The sequence below is a fragment of the Camelus dromedarius genome, chromosome 5, assembly GCF_036321535.1.
Source record: "Camelus dromedarius isolate mCamDro1 chromosome 5, mCamDro1.pat, whole genome shotgun sequence".
NCBI lineage: Eukaryota > Metazoa > Chordata > Mammalia > Artiodactyla > Camelidae > Camelus > Camelus dromedarius.
Window position 1 is genome coordinate 52,863,456 of NC_087440.1, and position 24,166 is coordinate 52,887,621.

The 24,166-nt window shown below is 41.5% G+C and overlaps 1 protein-coding gene and 1 pseudogene across 2 annotated transcripts; one reads left to right on the forward strand and one right to left on the reverse strand.

Moving 5' to 3' along the window:
• Positions 1-694, reverse strand: part of LOC105091470 (NADH dehydrogenase [ubiquinone] 1 beta subcomplex subunit 8, mitochondrial-like) — a 32,246-nt pseudogene extending 31,552 nt beyond the window's left edge.
• On the forward strand, positions 568-9,732 carry PTGDR (prostaglandin D2 receptor). Of its 2 annotated transcripts, XR_010380964.1 has the most exons (3): positions 568-1,547; positions 1,954-2,075; positions 7,779-7,915. XR_010380964.1 is itself a non-coding variant. In XM_010982918.3 (2 exons), exons 1-2 carry the CDS (start codon positions 693-695, stop codon positions 8,016-8,018), a joined length of 1,095 nt encoding a protein of 364 aa, XP_010981220.2. In that variant the 5' UTR covers positions 568-692; the 3' UTR covers positions 8,019-9,732. The 2 variants fall into 2 exon arrangements, 1 of the variants encoding a protein (XP_010981220.2); XM_010982918.3 differs by lacking the exon at positions 1,954-2,075 and having other exon boundaries at positions 7,779-9,732.
• The last annotated feature ends 14,434 nt before the right edge of the window (positions 9,733-24,166 follow it).

Consider the following 24,166-nt stretch of genomic DNA (forward strand, 5'->3'; position numbering starts at 1 on the left):
CTTGGCCAAGTACTACCTGTCACCTTGGGGGACGACATAACCTTCTAAGATCTGTTACCTCACATTTGCAAAGAAGCTCACTGTTGCTGTTTTAAGATCTCAAAGAGAATGCGAGCTAAGGCTTAAGTGTTATGCAAATATCGGCCTTTCCCCCTCCTTAACCTACTAATTCAAAAACTAGTGGGAGCGCTTTCTGAGCCTCCCCTCCGCGCTCATCTTCCGAGTTCTCGGCCACCACCAAACTCCCACCACACCACCACCTCCTCCCTAGTGGCCGCTACTTAATTACTCCTCTATTTCATTAGTTCTCTTGCCTCCCGGGAAGGACTGGCCTTGGGTGCTGGGGCTCTGGCTACTTTTCTTCTTTCCTTCCGACTCTGGGCCTGAGGGTCGGTCTCTCCTCAGGACCCGGCGCGTCGCGGCCGAACTCTTCGCTCGGCTGCCCGCGGCTCTGCAAAACCTGCGCGGCGTGCGCACCCGCCGTGGGTCCCGCCCTTGGGGGCGGGGTGTGACGGGCGAGTTTACATAGGAAGCGACTGCCTAGGGGAACACCCCGCCGCCCGCGGAGCTTCCTCCGCGGCGCAGCTTCTCTCGGCAAGCGGCGCGCTGGGCCGTGGGGGGCTCCTCCGCATCCCGACGCCGGGGCCCCGGCCGTTCCGCAGCCTCCCCGTGGGCCTGCTGCGCCGCCCGCCATGAAGCTACCGGTCTACCGGTGCCACAATACCACCTCGGTGGAGAAGGGCAACTCGGCGACGATGGGCGGGGTGCTCTTCAGCGCGGGCCTCTTGGGCAACCTGCTGGCCCTGGGGCTGCTGGCGCGCTCTGGGCTGGGGTCGTGTCCGCCGCGCCCGCCGCGCCCACCGCGCGCACCGCCTTCGGTCTTCTATGTGCTGGTGTGCGGCCTGACGGTCACCGACTTGCTGGGCAAGTCCCTCGTGAGCCCCTTCGTGCTGGCCGCCTACGCGCAGAACCGAAGCCTGCAGGCGCTCGTGCCTGCATCGGGCAGCTCGCTGTGCCAAGCCTTCGCCTTCATCATGTCCTTCTTCGGGCTCGCCTCGACGCTGCAGCTCCTGGCCATGGCCCTGGAGTGCTGGCTTTCCCTGGGGCACCCCTTCTTCTACCGACGGCACATCACCCCGCGCCGGGGCGCGCTAGTGGCACCCGTCGTGGGCGCCTTCTGCCTGGCTTTCTGCGCGCTGCCCTTCGCGGGCTTCGGGAAGTTCGTGCAGTACTGCCCTGGCACCTGGTGCTTCATCCAAATGGTCCACGAGGAGCGCTCGTTGTCGGTGCTGAGCTACTCGGTGCTCTACGCCAGCCTCTTGGCGCTGCTGGTTCTCGCCATCGTGCTGTGCAACCTGAGCGCCATGCGCAACCTCTACGCGATGCACCGCCGGCTTAGGAGGCTCCCGCGCTCGGGTCCCAGGGACCGCGCGGAGCCTGGCGCCCGAGAGAAGGAGGCGACCTCGCAGCCCCTGGAGGAGCTGGATCATCTCCTGCTGTTGGCCCTCATGACCGTGCTCTTCACCATGTGCTCCCTGCCTTTAGTTGTGAGTCGCTCCGCGCCAAGGCTGCGGGAGACCGGAGTGCGTGGGATTGAGGGTGTCGGGAGGGTAGGGTGGAGGGCTTGGGACGCGGCGCAAGAAGAGCCAGCAGAGTTTGTTGTTGCGCGCCCTGCATAGGGTACCCTCCACAGCCCCGAGGACTTAGAACCCAATTTGTTGAGCGAAAAGAGAGAATGCCGCAAAAAGAAAGAGAAAGCCCTAACCCGATGGTGTCCCCTTAGCCCCTCAAAACCTCTCCAGTTGACAGAACCCCCTCCTCTCTGCTTCCTTCTGGGAAAATCTCAGGATTATTTTTGCACCTCAGAACTTTGAGGAGCAGAACTTGGTTCCTCCTTGGCAATAGGAGTCCTCTACCACTTCCCGATGGCTAAACCATGTTTTACTTCGTTAGACCCGCCCGTGATTTTAGTGGCACCAGAAATGGGCAAATGGCATCTGGGAATTCTTCTCCCGAGTGTTGGCGTAGAAAGAGAATAAGGGAAGGTGTAATCCTCCCAGAGTGATTTTGCAGAGGTGAGTAACTGAAAGCATAGGTTTTGTTTTTTTAAAACTCGTGCGTAAACTTGGAGGAGTGGCGGACGCTGTTTTCGGGCTCTGCCGCCGCGGGAGGTGGCGGCAGTGGAGGCTGAGAGGCTGTTTGGACTAGCAGATGTGTACGTACGTTTCACTTGGTGATGTCGTTTTGAAAACCTGTCTTGACAGGCTTTGTTTCTATCTTGGCGAGCGAGGTGACATGAAAGCCATTATCTTGGCATTCAATTTGCTAATGGGGGTAGTGGTGCAGATTGAATTACCTCGTTGTTTTGAAGGCGTTTCCTACTGAGATCCTGGCGGAGACACCTAGGAGTGATTTAGGCTTGAGAAAACTTTTTCAGCGTTAATCCTCTCCCTCTCCCGACTCCATCGTGTACTTGTTCAACATGCACAACATTTAAATAAATTCATTGCCAAGTCAGGGTCTTTGGAGTCCAGAGACATCTTGAATAAGAAAGTCAAGTTTCTTGCGGCAGCGTAGCAGTTTTGGACATTACTTTCAAGGGTGGACGAAGGTGAAATAAAATGTGATTTTTCTCTTAAATGAAGGCCCTAGTGTGTGGCAAAGAGTTGTCTGTAGCATCATCATGCAGGGTTAGGATTAGAACGCCCCCAAATAAATAAATAAATACGTCTGTATCTATAGATACAGATACAGGTATAGGAATTTGAAATCTAGCTGTGTTTTTCAGACTCGAGCACACTCAGACTCATCAGCAGAGCTTTTAAAAACAGAGATGGCTGGGCCCCTTCCCCAGAGTTTCTAATTCAGACATTTTTGAAGAATTTAGCAGCTTCTACCTCACCTGCTGATCTGGGGATCACATTTGGAGAACCACACTCTAAAGCAGGAGTTGGCAAACCACAGCCCACAGGACAAAGACATGCCCACTGTTCTTGGGCGGCCCTGAAGTTAAGAATGGTTTCTGTAAATGAATATTTGCCATCAATTTGATAATAGAGGATATGAACTCTGAACCCTCAACTAAATCAAATAATGATTTCAAGGAAAAGAGTCAGTCTTCCCCTTAGTAGGCATGTATTACCAAATAGTTGTACTCAATTGTTATTATTACATTTTGAATTTCATCAATAAACATTGTGGAAATGAGGGAGGAGAGTATAGTCAGTGGTAGAATGGCTGCTTAGCATGCCCAAGGTCGTGGGTTCAATCCCCGATACTTCCACTGCAAATAACTAAATAAAACTAATTACCTCCCTCCCAAAAATAAATAAACAATTTTTTAAAAAAAAATTTACAGGGACAAAAACTAAAATAAAAGAAAACTTGCTTTAAAAAAATTGTGGAAATGTGTTTTCTCTCTTGTTGGTAAGTACTCACCAGATATTCACTATTTGCCTCTTGCCCCATGAAACCTAAAATATTTGCTCTTCGGCACTTTACAGAATACATTTGCAGACTCCTGCTCTAAAGTAATAGCCTTACTCACCTTAAATGTGATAAAAACAGAAAATAGCCAAATGTGCAGAATTATGTCCTGAGTTTGAATGTTTTAGTACGAATAATGCAGAAAGCAGCATGATACAGTGGAAAAAACATTACATCAGGACACGCCTCTAAGGAAAGGTGAACAACTCATAGGGGCTTGTGAGGATTGAAGGAAATAATGGATTTGAAAATGATTTTCTAAAGAACTTGTAAAGTTCCAGAGATGTGCAAAGCAGACAGTATTCTTCACAGGAACTATCATTTTCTAGAAAGAATAAGGGCTTTAGCATCAGACATGGGTTTGAATCAGACGTCATCACTTATTAACTATAATAGCAGCTTACTAACCCTTTCAAACCTGTTTCCTCATCTGTAACGAGGATAACCATTCTTGTTTTGTAAGATAGTTATGAAGATTTGAAGTAATATGTATACACAAAATACCTTAACCAGGTGCCTGGCCTCAAAAAAATTAGTATCACTAATTATTATCATTAATTATAACTTCTACTTATTATTGTCTTCTGGATATAGAAAATTAATTAAGAAATATGCTCTTGTGTTATATTTTAAAGCAGTACTTCTCAAATTTGTTTTAGCCTAAGGACCCCCTTTTTATTCTTATAAATCCTTAAGGACCCAAAGAGCTTCTATTTATGTGGATTATATCTATTAGAATTTATTATATTAGAAAGTAAAAATAAGAAAATTTTTCAATATTATTACAAAACAAGTTAAGATATACTTATTTCTTGTGTTTTTGCATGGGTAAAGGAGAGCTGGGATTTCAAAATGATTCAATGTGTGATAATGAAGTTACAGAGATTATAGCAGGTAACATGGGAAAACATGTTAAGAGCACAAAAGTACTGAAAACAGTCTCTGAAAATGTGTATATATATACCCTATTACCTTAGAAGGGCCTAGAAAATGCAAGGGTACACAGTACATGTTCCATTAGCAATGAGAGTGATGATGTCATTCATTACACATCAGGCAGCCTCTGTAAAACTCACATTGTACACTTATGGGAGGATGAAAGTGAAAAAGGAAAATAACATCTTTTTATGAAAATAGCTTTGACCCCACAGAAGGGGTATCAGAGACCCTCACTCTTTGAAAACCACTTTTCTAAGGAACAGATTTAGTGACTGGAAAAAAATAAGGCTGTGTGTGAAGGGGGTAAATGTCAAAAAAACAAAACCTGTTCATAGCATAAATATTGTATTTCATTAAGCCAATGAAAAGTTTGTTAGAATATGGTTTTTTTAAGTTAACTTTGCTGTAATGCTGGATTAGAGCAAGATACTTAACTAGATTGAATTCTCATATTTCCAATTTGATACAATAAGAAGAAAGTATAGAGAATATGGGGGGAACTTTAGGGGCAGTTTGTAGTTTGTTCTCTAATGCGTATAACATATTTTCATCAAAATTATTTTCACCTTAGAAAACCACTGTGTTTTGAAGGTTGGTAGGGAGCAGGGATGGATGAGAAAGGATGTTCATGTATACATTCGATGTAATAGTTGAGAAGTTTAGAAGCCAAGTAAAGGTAAGCACAAGCTTGTGTAATTGCGTATATCAGAATCCATCAACACAGAGAAGTGGTGGAAGACATCCTGCGTGCATTGAGATAACTTGAGTGTGTATTTCATTTTGGATGGTATGGTTGAGATGCTTCTTCCAGAGGAGGCTGTTAAAGTCGTGTAAGGGATAGTAGTGAGAAACTGGCCAGAGAAAAGGGTGGGAAGTGGACTTAAAGAGATAGATAAAGGGTGGCATCTAGGATGTTGTGATGGATGAACTGGATGGGTAAGGGCATTGGAATCAAGGTTGCTGTTCTGGCAGCAGCAACATTTTTTTCATGGACCCCTAATTCCAACAGAGGGCGCACTTCTCACATCGATTTTCTATGCATAACTTGAACTGGGTATTTAAAACAAGCCAGATGTTGCTGGGGAGGGTATAGCTCAGTGGTGGAGTGCATGCTTTTTCAAGGTCCTGGGTTCAATCCCCAGTATGTCCATTAAAATAAATAAGTAAATAAAAAACATAATTATCTCCCCCCAAAACAAAAAATTAATTAATTAATTAATTAATTAATTAAAATTTTTTTTAAAAAACCAAGCCAGGTGTATATTCTGAGGTTATTCATTATTCAAGCCCTCTCTTAGAGAAGCAGTTTATAAAGTATGTTCTAGAGAATACTCCTGATCAGCAGAGATTTTCCGAAAGTGTAGAATGTGTTCAAACTGATATCTTGTGAGAATGAATAAAATATGTACTTTGGTCATTGTCATAAATGAATAAATTTATGTCATTTTTTTTAGTAAAGCCCACAAATAAAAATAAATAAATAAAATTAGAATGTCAGGTGTAGACTCATACACTTTGAAGACAAATCAAGTGACTTAAAAATACAAATAACCTAATAATATGCAATAAAATTGACATGGATAAATACTGCACAGAAGCATTTGTCTTGATAAGTGTCATTCAGTTACCCAGATCCAAACTAATGAAGCATTCTCAAATCACATAAGCTGTAATACTGGGGGTGAGAGGGAGTGATTAGGGCCATAAGGGAGTTTAGAGAAGAAAAGGATTCACTTCTAATTGATAAAATAATAATACTAGCTAATTGTTGAGTTATTATTATATGCTAGGACTTGTTCTGAAGGTTTTACTCATACTATCTCATTCAAGCTTCATAACAATCCTGGAAGGTAGGTGCAATTATCCCCATTGTATAAATGCTGAAAAGGAATAACTTGCCTGAAGTCACACAGTCAGTGAGGGGATTCAAACCCAGATAGTCCAACTCTAAAACTGATTTGCTTGGCCATCACTTCAAAGAGGCTTCATGAAGGGGGTAATATTTTAAGTCGACCTGGAAAGAAGGTAGGATTTGGGCACGTAATCACTTTCCACATCTGTAAAATGGGTATAATGAACATACATCTCGGGACTTTTGTGGAGAAGAAATGAAGTTTTTAAAGTAAAGTGGTTAGGACCGCGCCCAGGAATATTAAGTTCTGTGTGGGCATTCGCCATTATTATTACTTAGTATTATTAAGTCATGATTATATGGGGGAAGGGCTTCCAGATAAAAATCTGCCTTCCTAAGTGCATTAGTTGGGAGTCTCTGAGCCTGCTGAAATGCTCTATAGAAAAGAGAATAAAAAGAAAAGGATACAATTATGGGAACATGCGTCTTCTCATATCCCTTGATTGCCTTGAATGAGTCTGGTCTGTGCATTTATTCTTATTTCCTCCCATTAACTTTGAATTTGCGTATTTTCTGACCCATTACAGTCCATTTTGTCCCGTGATGGATTCAGAATCTCAGTGGGCACAGGTAAAGTAAGAGCAGGGAGAAAAAGTGGCTGGCCTCCAAGCGAGTGGCAGGCAGTAGTCCTGCTGGTCTTGACAGGAGTGACAGCTGAATGGCAGGAAAAGATGAGGGATGAGGCAGTTTGCAGGGCCCCAGGAGGCCACAGAGACCTCACGAAAGAGCAAGACAGTAGGTGTGGCTGGGCACAGGTTAAGTAGGCATATATTTCTGTGTGTTTTTTCCTTCCTAGCCTGAAAAGAAGATGCCAACCACAGAAAGATAAGCATCTGTGCTAAGAATGAGTAGAGTAATTTACATGAGTTGACTTGAGTTCTTTCCCAAGTTTCCTGTCTTCCCATTGGACTATTTCCTCTCTCTTCCCATTGATTAAAGGTTTCTGTTTCATTGGTGTCTCCACACATGTAACAGTTCACAAAGGTGACTTATTTCAGGGCTAACTAAGAAGAGAGGACAGGAGGCAGACAGAAGAAGGGAGAGAATTTGTATCTATGGGAGTGTGGTGACCCTGTTTGTAAAGGATTCAGTGCACTGGGTTTGTCCCACTTCAGCTCTTCCTCTGCATGGCCAGGCAGGGACCTGGCAAAGCCTGCCCTGCAGCACTCACCCCAGGGAGAGCAGCTCCAGGGACTTAGTCGGGGCTCCCAGGAGGACTTGACTTCCACTGAGCCTCCCCACTCGGCCCTGTACCTTCCCGGCTCCTCACTTGCACCCATCCACTGCAGTGGCCTTAGCTACTTATAGATTTACCCAAAATGAATATTCCAAGCCAAGATTCCATATTCTTACAGAAAAGCAAATATCTCCTAAGTAAACGAATGTATTGCGGCCATCAACCTTTCGCTCTCCTAATCAAATGCTTTTTCTTTGAAAACAGTATCGTGCTTACTATGGAGCATTTAAAACTGTCCGTGAGAAAAATGCAACTGCTGAAGAAGCTGAAGACCTCCTAGCCTTGCGCTTTCTGTCTGTGATCTCAATTGTGGACCCATGGATTTTTATCATTTTCAGAACGTCAGTATTTCGAATGCTTTTCCACAAGATTTTCATAAGGCCTCTTCTGTATAGAAATTGCCACAGGGATTCTTGCCAAGGTAATGTGGAATCCAGTCTGTGACAGTGTTTTACTCTCTCTGGGAAGCTCAGGAATATATCGCATCTTCTGGCAAAGAATTGTGATAAAAAAAAATCTTGCAGTTTATATCCTTAAAAGTTGTATCATAACAAGATGCCTAAATGTATTTTCAAAAGTATTTGATTGACCTTAGTGAGTTGTCACTCTATATTCATGAACCAATTCAGTGGATTTTGAGTTATTGATAGCAACTGCAATTTCATATACTATAAACAATGTTAAAAATCTTAACACAATGCTTTAATTGTTCCAATATTTGCATTTGGTGTCCCTAATTTTTTAGAGAGGTCTTGAGATGTCTGGGTCTTTACTTAAATCCAGTAGAAACACCACCATTTACAACTATGTGATGGGTGTTCTTAAAATTTCTTACACTCTTCATTTCTAGGGAACCTCATTTGTTTATTTTGTATCACAGTTGCCCCCATTTAAGTCTTTTCTTTGCCCACTGGTGCAGGTATAGCCTGAATTATAGCTGCTCCTCCAAGAAGGGAAGTGGGAAATATAACCAGGTCCGGTGTTTGGAGGGTCTGTCTCCCTAGCCATTCTCTGAGAGAATGCTCACTGCCTTGTGTGAAGAGGTGAAGCTATAAATAAGTAAACACAGGGCAAGATGTGACCTATGGCCTACAACCCTGAGAAGAAAAAATTATTTTTATCATTTGAAGTCCAACTTCTTGTGATTTGAGGTAGGGGTGTCAGTAGGAATGAAAATTTGGGAGTGAGCTACTAAATGTTTCACTTTTTGGAAACTCCATTTTATAGATTTATCATATCTATGGATTCTTTGCTGGGGGAGGGACTTATGGTTCTTTGATAAACAGTGATGTATGAATTCCCAGAGAGCCGTTTTACTGCTTATGCCTGTGATCCAGCCTGTCATTCAGCACAGCAACAGGCCCACTCGGGACTCAGTCAGCCTCAGCTGGGAGCGATGGCAATGACCTTCACGTCTACCTGTCCACAGCCATGTTCTGCTCTTGGTGGCGACAGTAAGATCTTATTGAGGCTCCAGAGAGCCAGGCCTTCAAACTAGAACAGAATGTAGCTCAGATGGAGCACAACCAAGCACTTTAATTGCACATTTAAGTGTTTACAAAGGTTAGTAACACTATGACCAAAAGGGAAAAGTGGGGAAAACACGGCTGCAGCTGTTAAACCAATTAAGAGGCTGTAGACCCAGCTTGCAGGTAAGAACACTCACCTTCGGTGACAAGAACATATAGGGGTGTCAGAGGGGTTTCAACATCTCTGGAGTCCCCTTGTACCCGACACACTCGGACTCGGAGCTAGAAAGCTGGCTACATTTGAGTAGCCCGAGACCCTCATTCAGCCATCCCTTTCAAAGACCGGAGTGTTTGCCTTATATCCAGCTTAGCAGTAGACCCATTTTTCACTCTGGTTTATCTTAGAGGTGGTATAACTTGGATCTATATGTGTATTTTTTGTTTGTAGCAAAACTGTGAAATGGCCAGGTTAGGAATACATGAATTATAATTTGAGAGTGTGTCGTGATGGAAAATGCACTTGTTTTCAAGTTTAACTCTCATTTGTATATTTAATGTGTAAGTACATTTGTATTTTATTGTCAGAGGAATTGCATCTTTTTGCGCTCCCCTTTTGGAAGGTGTGTTATGATAATTGTCAAGATCATTTCAAAGTTCCCAGACAAATCAATAAACACAATTTTATAATATTTTGCAAAGAAAATTACTTTTCTTTAAATGAAAGAAAGGGTTTAGTTTTGGGGTTTTGTTTTTTGAGTGAACAGTTGCCAGCAGTCTTTCATTCTCTAGTGATTTAATACCGTGGGATTTTATAGGCTTTTCTATTAGCATATGTATTTTTTAAACAAATTTGCATAGGTTTATCCAAGAACTTGGTAGTCTTTTCTGTTTAATACAGAATATAGATAGACCGTCCGGATGAAATCCACGTTAAAAGTTAACTCTTCAATGTTCTTCATTGATTGATTCATTAGATCATTAAGTAAGTCTTAACTGACACATACCTTGTGCCAGGCAATTGATTACGTACTAAGAGAAAAAAATACATGAGTCTCAGTCCTAGCCTAAGAGTTGCTTATTGTCCAGTGGAGGAGACAGGGATGTAAACAATTACAACACAGAATTGAAATTCCAACAGTACTTGTGCACACACAGTCCTATTAGAAGAGGAGTGCCAACTAGGGACCGGATGTGGGGTTATAAAAGATGCTTACCTTAAGCATCTTGATACTCGATGCTTAAGTCAAGTGCTGAAGACGGGTAGGAATTTTGACCCCTAGTTGAAAACTGAACAAAGGACAAAAATAGACAGCTTACATAAGAGGAAATACATATAGTTAATAAATGTAGAAAAAAATTCCTGTCCAATCAAAGAAGTGCAAAATTAAAATCAAGTTATCAAGGACCACACACAAAAATAATTATGACTCTCAATAACAGAGAGGCTGTTATTAAGTAAAAGGAATATTCATGCTCCCCTGGTGAGTTTGTAAATGTGTCCACCTTTTCTTGATAGCAACCTGACAGTGCATATCAAGAGCCTAAAGTGTTTTTTTCCATTCCAGTGACTCCACTCAAGAATTCTCTCCCAGAAAATAATCAGAGGGGCTGTCACAGTTAATGTGCAGAACTCTTCCTTGTAATGTTCTTTATAATAGCAAAAAAAAAAAAAAAAGAAAAGGAAACCATCTAGATGACTGAAACAAGGGTTAAACTCAAACAAATATATATATATATGTGTATATATATATATATATATATACATATACACACACACAAATACATGAAAATTATGTAGCCATTAAAAAATATTTTCAAATAATTTCTAAAAATTAAAAAGCTTATACTGTAATTCTAGGTGAAAAAAAAGCATGATACAAACTATTTTAAGGTATGATCCACAAATACATATGCATAGAAAATATCTTGAAAAAATAAAGAAAGTGTGAACCCCAGTGAACTTTTTTAATGGACATTTTCCCCATAATTCTTTGTATTCCAGGTTTTAAAATAATAAGTCAATATTTCTTTCACATGAAATTTTTTTTTTAAAGAATGAATAGAAATGGGCTGAGAAAACAAGGGGGAAAGGCATGAAGGGAAAGCTTTCTAGATTAAAGGAATGGTATGTGTAAAGCCAGGCAGAAATAAAGGACTATGGCATGTCCAGGCTTAACCAGCAGCTCCATTTGGCAGAAGCTTGGGAGTTATGAGCAGAGGAGTCAGGAAGAGAGGCTGAAAATAGAGGCAGTTTTCATACTATAAGGGGTGTTGGGTGTGGCAGAGGAGGGTTGGGGCACTTGTAAGCCCTGCATACTTGCTGGAGACTTTGAAGCCAGGGTGCAGTCAGCATAGAGTTGGAGGAAGGTCATGCTGGTGGCATGGACTGTGGGTGGGCAGGTAGGGGCATCAGATGAGGTGGGAGTGGTTGTTCAGTTGGTGCAGGAGACCAGGGCACTGGCTAAGGAAGTAAGTGGGACTCACTAGTTTGGCTGCTTGCCTGACAGTGGTCTGCATCAGCTGAGAAGAAAGGGCCCCTTTGGATGATCTTTCTACTGGGAGGAGGCACAAAGACCCCATAATATGCAGGCCTGGGTGTGCCCTGCTGTTAGGGAGGGAAAGAGGCGAGGAGGAGCTGAAGTCAAGCAGTGGCAGGGAGAGGTGAGCTGTGCAGCTTTTTAGTAGGTAAGACTGATGGGAGGATTCCAACTTCTGACTCAGTTTTGCCTTTATTCTTCTTTCAATATACTCAGGGACAAGTTAAGGCAGGGGAAGATTCTGGAAAATCTCTTTTCCTTTTTTTTTCCCCTTACATTCCCAAGAAGATTGCAGTTACTGACTTTAAAGAAGTTTCTGGGCCATCTGTAGATTTTAATTACGTACTACTCAGCCACATTAATAAACGGCTAACAGTTAGGACTATTATTTAGTTCCAAATGTCCATCAAAGGCTGACTGGGCCAGGTATTCCTGAAGCTTGAGGGGAGAGAAGGGCTCCAACACATACTAAGCAGTGAGATGGCCTCAGACACTCACTAGCCACACAGCCTCTTTGCTCATTTAATTGAAGATTTCTGTACTCTAGGCCAGTGCTTTTTCAAGGTGTGGTCCTAGACGGGCAGTGTCAGAATCACTTGCAACTTGTTAGAATCATACATTCTCTGACCCCACCCAATGCCTACTCAATCAGAATCTTGGGAGGTGGGCTCTGCAGACTGGGCTTTAACATACCCTCCAGGTGATTCTCATGCATGTTCAAATCTGAGAACCGCTGTTCCACCCAAAAAAAAAAAAATACACCCCCACAAAAAACAAACAATATGCAAAAGACTCCCCATCCATAATGTTTCTCTGACCTCTGATTCTCAGATCTTTTCAGTTGTAGGTAATCACTGACACCTGACTCCCAATAGCACTTTATCTGTAACGTTCACAAGGCTGATACAATATTTACATACAGGTTGCTCTCATGGATCATGAATTTAGGTGCTCTAAGTACTAATGACAATGAGGAGCCTTTGGCCCACGGAGGGTAGGATGCCCCCTCAGACGTGCTGCTGCTTCATCCTCCTGCAAATGCTTGTTGGGCCCAACCCTGACAGTTGTTCTGTGGTGAAAGAAAACCAACTAACGGGCACTCCTTCACAAAACATGTTATCAGAGATTTTATCTAAAAATGAGCTTTCATTAGGGAATTATTGCTTTATTTTTAACTCTCTATAGAAATCTCCATTAAAACATGTATAGCTATTTCTAAAGTTTTGTAATTTGACCTTTATATATTTTTAGAAATACATTCTATGTTCCATCCTCCTTTCCAGGCTTCAAAATATTTGAGGACTAGATACTCATATTTTATTTTTTTCCCCTGAAAACATGAATTGTGGAAGGGCAAAAATAGATTATAAACATACATTGATTAAAAGTTTCCCTCTCTCATGATTTCCCAAAAACATAAGTATACTTAATAAGAGGTTGCAATAACTTGGTCTGAGATTTCTCTGTATCTGAGAGGAATGGTCTTGCTTTGGCATAAAAGAATTTTTCTCGTATTTTTGGGTAGAATTTTTCTACCCAAAGTTGAGAATAATAAAATACAAGAGAAAATATTTTTGCTCCATATTTTTCCTACTGTCATAGACATTGAAGAAATTAACCTGTGTTTCAGTGTTATCCAGGAAGTGGAAATTCACAATTAACAGTATAAAAAGGTTATTAGGCAATTCAAAGACTGTACAAACAGCTTTGTCTTACTGGCGCAGGGTGTTTGGTGCCTTGTCTTGTAATTCCTCTCAGAAGTGAGGCTGGGATTGCCGGCCTGGGTATTCCCAGTACGACCTCTGGTGGAGGAAAGCTGAATCTACAGGTAAGGGATGGTAAGTAGTAAAGGCTTACTCTCTCTGCTTTTCCACAATTGCCTAACTTGAAACAAATCAGCAGATCTCACGTGATATCAGTGAGGTGAAAGTTTCAATCTGCCAGACAATTTTTTTTAAAAACTACATATACTCAGGAGTCAGTCTAGCCTTAAAGATATTTGCAGTGAATCCATCCATGCTCTGGTTACAGAGTAAGTGAAATCAAATATAGAAAGAAGAAATGAACTTGATTTTATTTTATTTTTTTTTTTACTTTTTGCTACTTAAATCCTAAAACCAGTGAAAATAATAAGATATAGTCAAGTCAAAATCTTATAAGAAAGTATATTTTAATTCAAGCTCATAGGGCCTTATAATGATTCTTAATTCATAGAAAGATTTTAGAATCTAATTGGAAACAGAACAAATTAGAAGTTAAAAATAATACAATGTAGGATAAATGTTGCAGTATGGGGCAAAGATCTTAAAACCCTAAATCAAAATGATGTTTAAGATTAGTCTAGTAGTGCATTGTATAGATACCTGGGCAAACAATGAGATTGGTAATTTGCCGACATCAATTTCTTATTGGTACAAAATAGGATATGAAAACAGTAAGTGCCATGCAACACAATTCGCAATGAACTGGGGAAGACTTCTTTAACTCCCCCAAATTTAAAAATCACTGAGTTCTCAATTAGGTTAAAAAGACAAAAGTGCAATGATTTACTGGTTGTAATTGACATCCAAAATAAAATGACCTCCTGCAAAAACTAAAATGGGACAAATATCTAGCCTTCAAATGGGAACAAATGGTAATATCAGGCAAAGTAGAATTTAAGGTAAGTTTTAAATGGTTAAATGGTCGAAAAGTCAATCTGTGGCTATAAGATACAATACAAGTGACTACCTTACAGCCTTGACTTATTTTTACCAAACAATATGGCAATAAAAATACAAAAGAAAAAGCACTAGCAACATAAGAAATTGAAAAATCACTATTGTTACGATTTTCACTCTACCATCAGTCAAAAGTAGATCAAATGACAAAGACATTTATTTACATGTATTTCTATTTTTGTTGTCCCATCACTCAAAACTCAGATGATTTTTATTCAGTATTATATATTGAGGATGGTCTGTCTGTAAGCATAGGCTGACACAGACCTGCCATTCACTTTGGAGGCCTTGTAAGTACCACCAGAAAGACATGAAGTGATTCCCAGAGCAGCTCAAACCCACTCTCAACAGCTTGAGCGACTGTAAAAGATATATGCCTTATGTAAAATGATATGGTGGGCAGAGAGAATGAACAGTGTTTCAAACACGAGCTTCACACTCAAAGTCATAACGTTATGGCTCTTTCCAGTTTGGACCCAATGAAGGTCCTCCTGTCGGTGTTGCTTGCACCAACAGAACTCGACTGACATCAGTTCAGACCCTAGGAAAGGCTTTATTCCTTGATCAAAGTCTGGAGGGGCGGGTTCCCGCCCTGGAGCACAGGCTCTGCGCACACGCTGTGGGCGGGGCTGCTCCACGGGGATTTCCCCAGCGGGAGGGGGCGGGGTTTCCGCATGTCGGCGCAGCTGAGCTGCTCCGGCGCCAGGTCGCACGCCGTGCGGGGTGCAGCGTTTCTGCGCACGGCCGCCGCCATCTTGAACTGAGGTGTGGCGCAGGTCGCTTCTGCACACAGCCGGTCAAGCTGGGGTCTCCGACATAGCGGTTCTGTGCCGCGAACTCTAATTCGGTGCACACGGACCCCTACAGGCAAGTGAAACCAGACTAAGCACAAGAGAACTTAGACTTTATCATCTAGATTCCCTCTTATTTTTTTTCGGGGACCCCAGCGGGCTTTGCCAGTGACCATTCAGTACAGAATCTCTGACTGTTAGGTGTTAATTTGTGATCCAGTTGCTTTGTGCCAACTCTGTACACTGCAGTTCAGGATGAGTATTAGTCAGGATTTTATTTATTTGATAAAAGCAATTCTCCAAAGTAACAAAGGAGAAGCCAGCTGGTGAGTTCTAACAGGGATCCAAGTCCTGGTGTTCATGCCCTTGTGAAATCTCTCCCCCTCAAGTGTGAGCTGGACCTGGAGACTTGCTCCTAAGGAGTGTAACACAGCAAAAAAAAAAAAGAAAAATTTTGGGATGTTACACTCCAACTTAGGTGACCAAAAAAAGACTGGCTTCAGCCTTGCTTGCTTGCTCTGATGGAAGCCAGCTGCCACATTGCGTGAGGCTCATATGGGCAAAAAACAGGGGAGTCCCTAGCCAACAGCCAGCATGGAGCTGAAGGCCTCAGTGCATCAACCCACAAGGAACTGAATCCTCCTACAGCCAAATGAGTGTTCTTAGAGGTGGAGTCTTTTGAAAATCCAGCCTTGAGGTGAATGCAGCCCCGGCCAACACCTTGACTGCAACCTTGAGAGAGACCCAGAGGATCCAGCCAATTGGCACCCAGATTCCTGACCCACAGAAACCGTGAGAGAAATTTTTTTTTAACATTTTTTATTGATTTATAATCATTTTACAATGTTGTGTCAAATTCCAGTGTTCAGCACAATTTTTCAGTTATTCATGGACATATACACACTCATTGTCACATTTTTTTTCTCTGTGAGTTATCGTAACATTTTGTGTATATTTCCCTGTGCTATACAGTGTAGTCTATTCTACAATTTTGAAATCCCAGTCTATCCCTTCCCACCCTCCGCCCCCCTGGTAACCACAAGTCTGTATTCTCTGAGTCTATTTCTGTCCTTTATTTACGCTTTGTTTTTGTTTGTTTGTTTGTTTTTGTTTTTGTTTTTTAGATTCCACATATGAGCGATCTCATATGGTATTTTTCTTTCTCTTTCTGGCTTACTTCACTTAGAATGACATTCTCCAGGAGCATCCATGTTGCTGCAAATGGCATTATGTTGTCAGTTTTTATGGCTGAGTAGTATTCCATTGTATAAATATACCACAGCTTCTTTATCCAGTCACCTGTTGATGGACATTTAGGCTGTTTCCATGTTTTGGCTATTGTAAATAGTGCTGCTATGAACATTGGGGTGCAGGTGTCATCCTGAAGTAGGGTTCCTTCTGGATACAAGCCCAGGAGTGGGATTCCTGGGTCATATGGTAAGTCTATTCCTAGTCTTTTGAGGAATCTCCACACTGTTTTCCATAGTGGCTGCACCAAACTGCATTCCCACCAGCAGTGTAGGAGGGTTCCCCTTTCTCCACAGCCTCTCCAGCATTTGTCATTTGTGGATTTTTGAATGACGGCCATTCTGACTGGTGTGAGGTGATACCTCATCGTAGTTTTGATTTGCATTTCTCTGATAATTAGTGATATTGAGCATTTTTTCATGTGCTTTTTGATCATTTGTATGTCTTCCTTGGAGAATTGCTTGTTTAGGTCTTCTGCCCATTTTTGGATTGGGTTGTTTATTTTTTTCTTATTATGTCGTATGAGCTGCTTATATATTCTGGAGATCAAGCCTTTGTCGGTTTCACTTGCAAAAATTTTCTCCCATTCCGTAGGTTTTCTTCTTGTTTTATTTCTGGTTTCCTTTGCTGTGCAGAAGCTTGTAAATTTCATTAGGTCCCATTTGTTTATTCTTGCTTTTATTTCTTCTAGGAGAAAATTTTTGAAATGTATGTCAGATAATGTTTTGCCTATGTTTTCCTCTAGGAGGTTTATTGTATCTTGTCTTATGTTTAAGTCTTTAATCCATTTTGAGTTGATTTTTGTATATGGTGTAAGGGAGTGTTCTAGCTTCATTGTTTTACATGCTGCTGTCCAGTTTTCCCAACACCATTTGCTGAAGAGACTGTCTTTATTCCAATGTATATTCTTGCCTCCTTTGTCGAAGATGAGTTGACCAAAAGTTTGTGGGTTCATTTCTGGGCTCTCTATTCTGTTCCATTGGTCTATATGTCTGTTTTTGTACCAATACCATGCTGTCTTGATGACTGTAGCTCTATAGTATTGTCTGAAGTCTGGGAGAGTTATTCCTCCAGCCTCTTTCTTTCTCTTCAGTAATGCTTTCGCAATTCTAGGTCTTTGATGGTTCCATATGAATTTTATTATGATTTTTTCTAGTTCTGTGAAATATGTCCTGGGTAATTAGATAGGGATTGCATTAAATCTGTAGATCGCCTTGGGCTGTGTGACCATTTTAACAATATTGATTCTTCCAATCCAAGAGCATGGAATATCTTTCCACTTTTTAAAGTCTTCTTTAATTTCCTTCATCAATGGTTTATAGTTTTCTGTGTATAATTGTTTCACCTCCTTGGTTAGATTTATTCCCAGATATTTTATTACTTTGGGTGCTATTTTAAAGGGGATTGTTTCTTTACTTTCTTCTTCTGTTGATTTATCGTTAGTGTAAAGAAATGCAACTGATTTTTGAACGTTAATTTTGTAACCTGCTACCTTGCTGAATTCTTCAATCAGCTCTAGTAGCTTTTGTGTGGACCTTTTAGGGTTTTTTATATATAGTAACATGTCATCAGCATATAATGACACTTTTACCTCTTCTTTTCCAATTTGGATCCCTTTTACTTCTTTCTCTTGCCTGACTGCTGTGGCTAGGACTTCCAGGACTATGTTGAATAGGAGTGGTGATAGTGGGCATCCTTGTCTTGTCCCAGATTTTAGTGGGAAGCTTTTGAGTTTTTCACCGTTGAGTACTATGCTGGCTGTAGGTTTGTCATATATAGCTTTTATTATGTTGAGATATGTTCCCTCTATACCCACTTTGGCGAGAGTTTTTATCATAAATGGGTGTTGAATTTTATCAAACACTTTTTCTGCATCGATTGAGATGATCATGTGGTTTTTGTCCTTTCTCTTGTTGATGTGATGTATTACACTGATTGATTTGCGTATGTTGAACCACCCTTGTGTCCCTGGGGTGAACCCCACTTGGTCATGATGTATAATCTTTTTTATGTGTTGTTGGATTCTATTTGCTAAAATTTTGGTGAGGATTTTGGCGTCTATGTTCATCAGTGATATTGGCCTATAATTCTCTTTTTTTGTAGTGTCTTTGCCTGGTTTTGGTATCAAGGTGATGGTGGCTTCATAGAATGAGTTTGGGAGTATTCCCTCCTTTTCAATTGTCTGGAAGAGTTTGAGAAGGACTGGTATGAGTTCTTCTTTGTATGTTTGGTAGAATTCCCCGGTGAAGCCGTCTGGTCCTGGACTTTTATTTGTAGGGAGGTTTTTAATTGCTATTTCTATTTCCTTTCTAGTGATCGGATTGTTCAAGTGTTCAGATTCTTCTTGATTCAGTTTTGGTGGACAGTATGTTTCCAGAAACTTGTCCATCTCCTCTAGGTTATCCAGTTTGGTTCCATATAGTTTTTCATAATATTCTCATATGATATTCTGTATTTCTATTTTGTTTGTTGTAATTTCTCCATTTTCCTTTCTTATTTTGCTAATTTGTGCTCTCTCTTTTTTCTTCTTTGTGAGTTTGGCCAGAGGTTTGTCGATTTTATTTACTTTTTCAAAAAACCAGCTTTTGGTTTGGTTGATTTTTTCTATGGTCTTGTTAATCTCTATTGTATTTAATTCCCCTCTGATCTTTATTATTTCCTTCCTTCTGCTGCTTTTTGGGGCTTTTTGTTCTTCTTTTTCTAATTCATTCAGGTGGTGGGTTAAATTGTTTATTTGAGATTGTTCTTCTTTTTTGAGGAAGGCCTGTATCGCTATAAACTTCCCTCTTAGCACTGCCTTTGCTGTGTCCCATAGGTTTTGAGTGGTTGTGCTTTCATTATCATTTGTCTCAAGGTATTTTTTAATTTCAGCTTTGATTTCCTCATTGATCCATTGTTTTTTCAATAACATATTGTTTAATCTCCATGCTTTCCTTTTTTTTCTCCTTTATTTCTCTGTTGTTGATTTCCAGTTTCATGGCATTGTGGTCAGTAAAGATGCTTGAGATAATTTCTATCTTCTTAAAATTGTTGAGGTTTCTTTTGTGCCCAAGTACATGATCGATCCTGGAAAATGTTCCATGTGCACTTGAAAAGAATGTATATCCTATTTTTGGGGGGTGTAATGCTCTGAAAATATCCACCAAATCTAGTTTTTCTATTGTATTATTTAATTTCTCTGTTGCCTTGTTTATTTTCTGTCTGGAAGATCTGTCTAGTGATGTTAATGCAGTGTTAAAATCTCCAACTATGATTGTATTCCCATCAATATCCTCCTTTATCTCTGTTAGTAATTGTTCTATGTACTTAGGTGCTCCTATATTGGGTGCATGTATATTAACGAGTGTAATATCCTCATCTTGTATCACTCCTTTAATCATTATAAAATGTCCTTCTTTATCTTTCTTTATGGCCTTTGTTTTAAAGTCTATTTTGTCTGAAATCAGTACTGCAACACCTGCTTTTTTGGCTTTTCCATTTGCATGGAATATCCTTTTCCATCCTTTCACTCTCAATCTATATGTGTCCTTCTCCCTAAAGTGGGTCTCTTGTATGCAGCATATTGAAGGTTCTTGCTTTATTATCCAGTCTGCCACTCTATGTCTTTTGACTGGAGCATTTAGTCCATTAACATTTACAGTAATTAATGATAGATGTGTGTTTATTGCCATTTTGAACTTATCTTTGCAGTTGAATTGGTATATCCTCTTTGTTCCTTTCTTCTTCCTTTTGTGGTTTGGTAATTTTCCTTTGTATTATCATGGATTTTATTTAATTTTTGTGACTCCTTTGTAAATTTTTGGCTTGTGGTTACCCTTTTTTGTAAATCTATCAACCCATTACTATAACTGTTTTTATTAAACTGATAGTAACATGATCTCAAACCCATCCTACTGTTAAAAAAATTTTAAAAAGAAAGAAAAAAATATTCTATATTTCCCTGCCTCCCTCTCCCACTCTCAGTGATTTGTATGTCTTCTTTTATAATTTCATGTTTACTTTATTTGTAATTCATGAGTTATCACCTTTCCAGTTGTGTGTTTCTCATTTCTGTATCATCCTGCTGCTTTTCTATTTAGAATAGCCCTTTCAATATTTCTTTTAGCATGGGTTTAGTGTTGCTAAACTCCTGTAGCTTTTTTTTTGTCTGTGAAACTCTTTATTTCTCCTTCTATCCTCAAGGATAGCCTTGCTGGATAAAGGATCCTAGGCTGCATCTTTTTTTCATTCAGGGCTTTGAATATATCTTGCCACTCCCTTCTGGCCTGTAGTGTTTGTGTAGAGAAATCAGCTGAGAGCCTTATGGGGGTTCCCTTGTAACTTACTCTTTGCTTTTCTCTTGCTGCCTTTAGAATCATTTCTTTATCCTTGACTCTGGCCATCTTGATTATGATATGTCTTGGTGTGGGTCTATTTGGGTTCTTCCTGTTTGGGACCCTCTGAGCTTCCTGTACTTGGATATCTGATTCCTTCTTTAAGTTTGGGAAGTTTTTAGTCATGATTTCTTCAAAAACCTTTTCAATCCCCTTTGATCTTTCTTCTCCTTCTGGGACCCCTATTATGCGAAGATTGGGACGCTTTATATTATCCCATAAGTCCCTTATGCTATTTTCATTATTTTTTATTTGCTTATCTTGTAGTTCTTCTGAATGGGTGCTTTCTATTGCCCTGTCTTCTAGATCACTAATTCGTTCCTCTGCATTATCTAGTCGGCTTTGCACAGCTATTAGATCATTCCTCATCTCTGTCAATGAGTTTATCCATTCTACTTGGCTCTTCTTTATAGCTTCAATTTCATTTTTGACATATTTTATATCTCTAAACACTATCTCTTTTAATTCCTTCAGCAATTTGATCACTCCTTTTTTGAAATCTTGATCTAGTAGGCTATCAATGTCTATTTCATTGATCTTTCTTTCAGGGGATTTCTCTTGTTCTTTTAATTGGGAAAGGTTTTTCTGCTTCTTCATCTTGCTCATACCTCTTTGGCACTGTGGTTTATGGAGTATCAGTTGTTTATTTTGGTCCTTAAGGATTTTATCTATCTGATGCCTATTTAGGAATAGAACTTAGGAAAAAAAGAAAAAAAAAATAAGAGAGAGAAAGAATTTTAAAAGAAGGGAGAAAGAGGGTTTGAAAACTGTATAATGAATAATAGAAGAGTGAGTTGAAGCAGAGTATTAATCGGGTTGAGACGTCCTTTTGAAACCTTTACAAAAAAGGGGGGGGAGATGAATAGATGTATTTGAAACCTGTGTCTAATCAATAGCAGGACATCAAAACCCAAGAGAAATAGAAATGAATTAAGAAGTAAAGATTAAGAGAGTAATAGAAAATAGAACAGGTAAAAACAGATTTAAAAAAAGGGGGGGGGGGGATTTGTCGGTGTTCTCCTGGAGTCTGTGTGCTTTTAATGTGAAGTCTTTCTGTCTTCGTCCTGTTTTGGAAGCTCAGCTTGCTGTTTTCAGAGGCCCTCCGTTGGCGCCCTCTTCTGTGCTGTTCCCAGCACCTGTCGGCAAGCAGATCGCGCCTCCTCCTAACACTGGGTCAGGTGCAGCTCTCTGCTGTGGGCGGGCGGGTCGCTGCCCCTCCGGATGCCGCAGTCAGATGTTGCAGACTGGCCAGGTAGGAGGGCGGGTCGTGCCCCCTCCCAGCACCTGGGTCAGGGGCTGTGTTCCTGCCCAAAAGGCGGGGGGCCGCTCTCGCTCTACCTGCGCCACCGCCGGTAGCTCCGCTGCTCTGTGCGGCTGCGCGCTCCGCCCTGGTCGGCGCTCCGCGGGTGGGCTCGGGGAAGACCGAGGGACAGCCCTGTCCCTGCTCCGAGCCAAAACCCAGCTCGTTTGTCTTTGTGGAGCAAGTTCTCTGAGGGACCAGGATGGAAGGATCCTATCTGCCCCGGGCTGCAGGCCAGTCTCAGTCTGGCCTTTGAGGCTGCTAAGCCCTTCGGTGCGGATGCAGGTTTTGCCCCCGCCCCCGCCTGAGTGCTAAGCGCGAGGATATGGCGGCTGTGCCTGAGCCCCGCCTCTCTTCCCCCGAAAACTTTCCGCGGGTTTTCAGAGATGGGGGTGTGCACCCTTCCCCCGAGAGCACATCAACCTTGCTCTTTTATGGAGGGCCCAAGTTGTTCTGCCCTGTGCACCCACAGCCACGCGCGCAGCCCCTTGTGTTCCCCCGGGGCTGCCTCCGTGCAGCCACTTCCGTCCTCCGCCCGGCTTGTGCAGCCTGGCCCTGCCCGCGGCTGCCGGCCGGCGTCTCAGGCTGGGTCGGGGGGACGCTCTGTGCCCGTTTAACTTAGTTCTGTTAGTCAAGGGCTGCTCTGTACAGATCCGAGCCTCGGAGGCTCCCCCTCCATCCCTCTGGCCTCTCAGTTGGAGAGGGGAGACCCAGCGAGCGAGCGCCAGTCCTCCTTTGCCGCTCCCTCCCCGCGGGACCCATCCCGCGCTGCTTTGCCTTTTCTTTCTTTTTTCCTTTTCTCCTACCAGATTTTTGGCGTCTTTATCTTTTGAAGAGGGCGATGTTCTGTCGGAGTTCCGCAGGTGCTCTGGTTGGCTGAGTGGGTCTATAGATGTGGGTCTTGGTGTATTTGTGGGAGAGGGTGACCTGCGAGCGTCCTTCTACTCCGCCATCTTCTCCGTCCTCCCCGAGAAATGTTTTAAGTCACTAAATTTGGGGGTAATGTTTTCTGCAGCCATAGATAATTCATGCAATCATTACTGTTAAATTAATGGACATACAAATTATATACAAATCTGTAGCATATTTTATTGATAAATATGATACATGAAACAGTTACAAGCCTTGGTGGTATATTAGGCTACAAGGAAAATCTCAGCAAATGTAGAAAAGCAGAGATTGAACAGTTCATCTTCTCTGAGTAGGAAGTACATTTTTATTTAAGTGGAAACAAAACAATCTCTCCAATTGCTTGGAAGTGTTTCCTTTATTGTGTGTATCACGCATACTAAATGGTACATAAAACATGGTGTATATTGTTTAAATAGTAGTTATTAAGTGAACATCCACTTAAATACCATGCAAGTCAGGAAACAGAACCAGAGGTAAACACTATCCTGATGTTGGGATAACCATGTCTTCACTTTATTTTACTACTTACATGTTTATAATAATACATGTACTGTTTTGTGGTCTTTCTCCCTTGCTTAGCACTATGTCTCAGGTCATATTCCTCACATGCAGAGAAGAGGACAGGCATTTAGGTGTGTGTGATTTGTGGAGTTCGTGCTCTCAGGAGAAAGGTGGAGAAGGAAGCAGGGACAAGAGCTAAGCAAGGATAAGGTCTCAGCTTCAGTCGGATCCCAGAGGGACCCTGAAGCCTGGAAAGCATCACAGTGTTGGTCCCACATGTCGGAAGCAATCTTTGGCCGGGATGTGCTGGGGGTGCCCTTCAGGCCAAGGGCAATTTTCTAGAGCAGGGGCCACCTGTGAACCATTAGCAGCAAGTAGTCTCAGGAGCTGAGGGATGGATGTGCTGGCCTGGATAAATGAGATCTAGGCAGTGTCCACTGCATATTATGTTTGAGATTCAGCTCACCGTATGTGTGGCTACAGTTCTGACAGTGTTATTGCTGAATAGTATTCTGTTGTGTGAATATATCATATGTTGTCAATGAACATTTGAATTGTTTCCAGATTTGTTTATTACAAATAATGCTGCCTTAACTATTTTATCATGTATTTTGTCAGATGTGTAAAAGAGTATGTCTAAGGCATATACCTAGGGGTGGGATTTCAGAATTGTAGGTTATATGCATCATCAATTTTATTATATTATAAAAATTTTCCAATTTACACTACCACCAGCCTCGT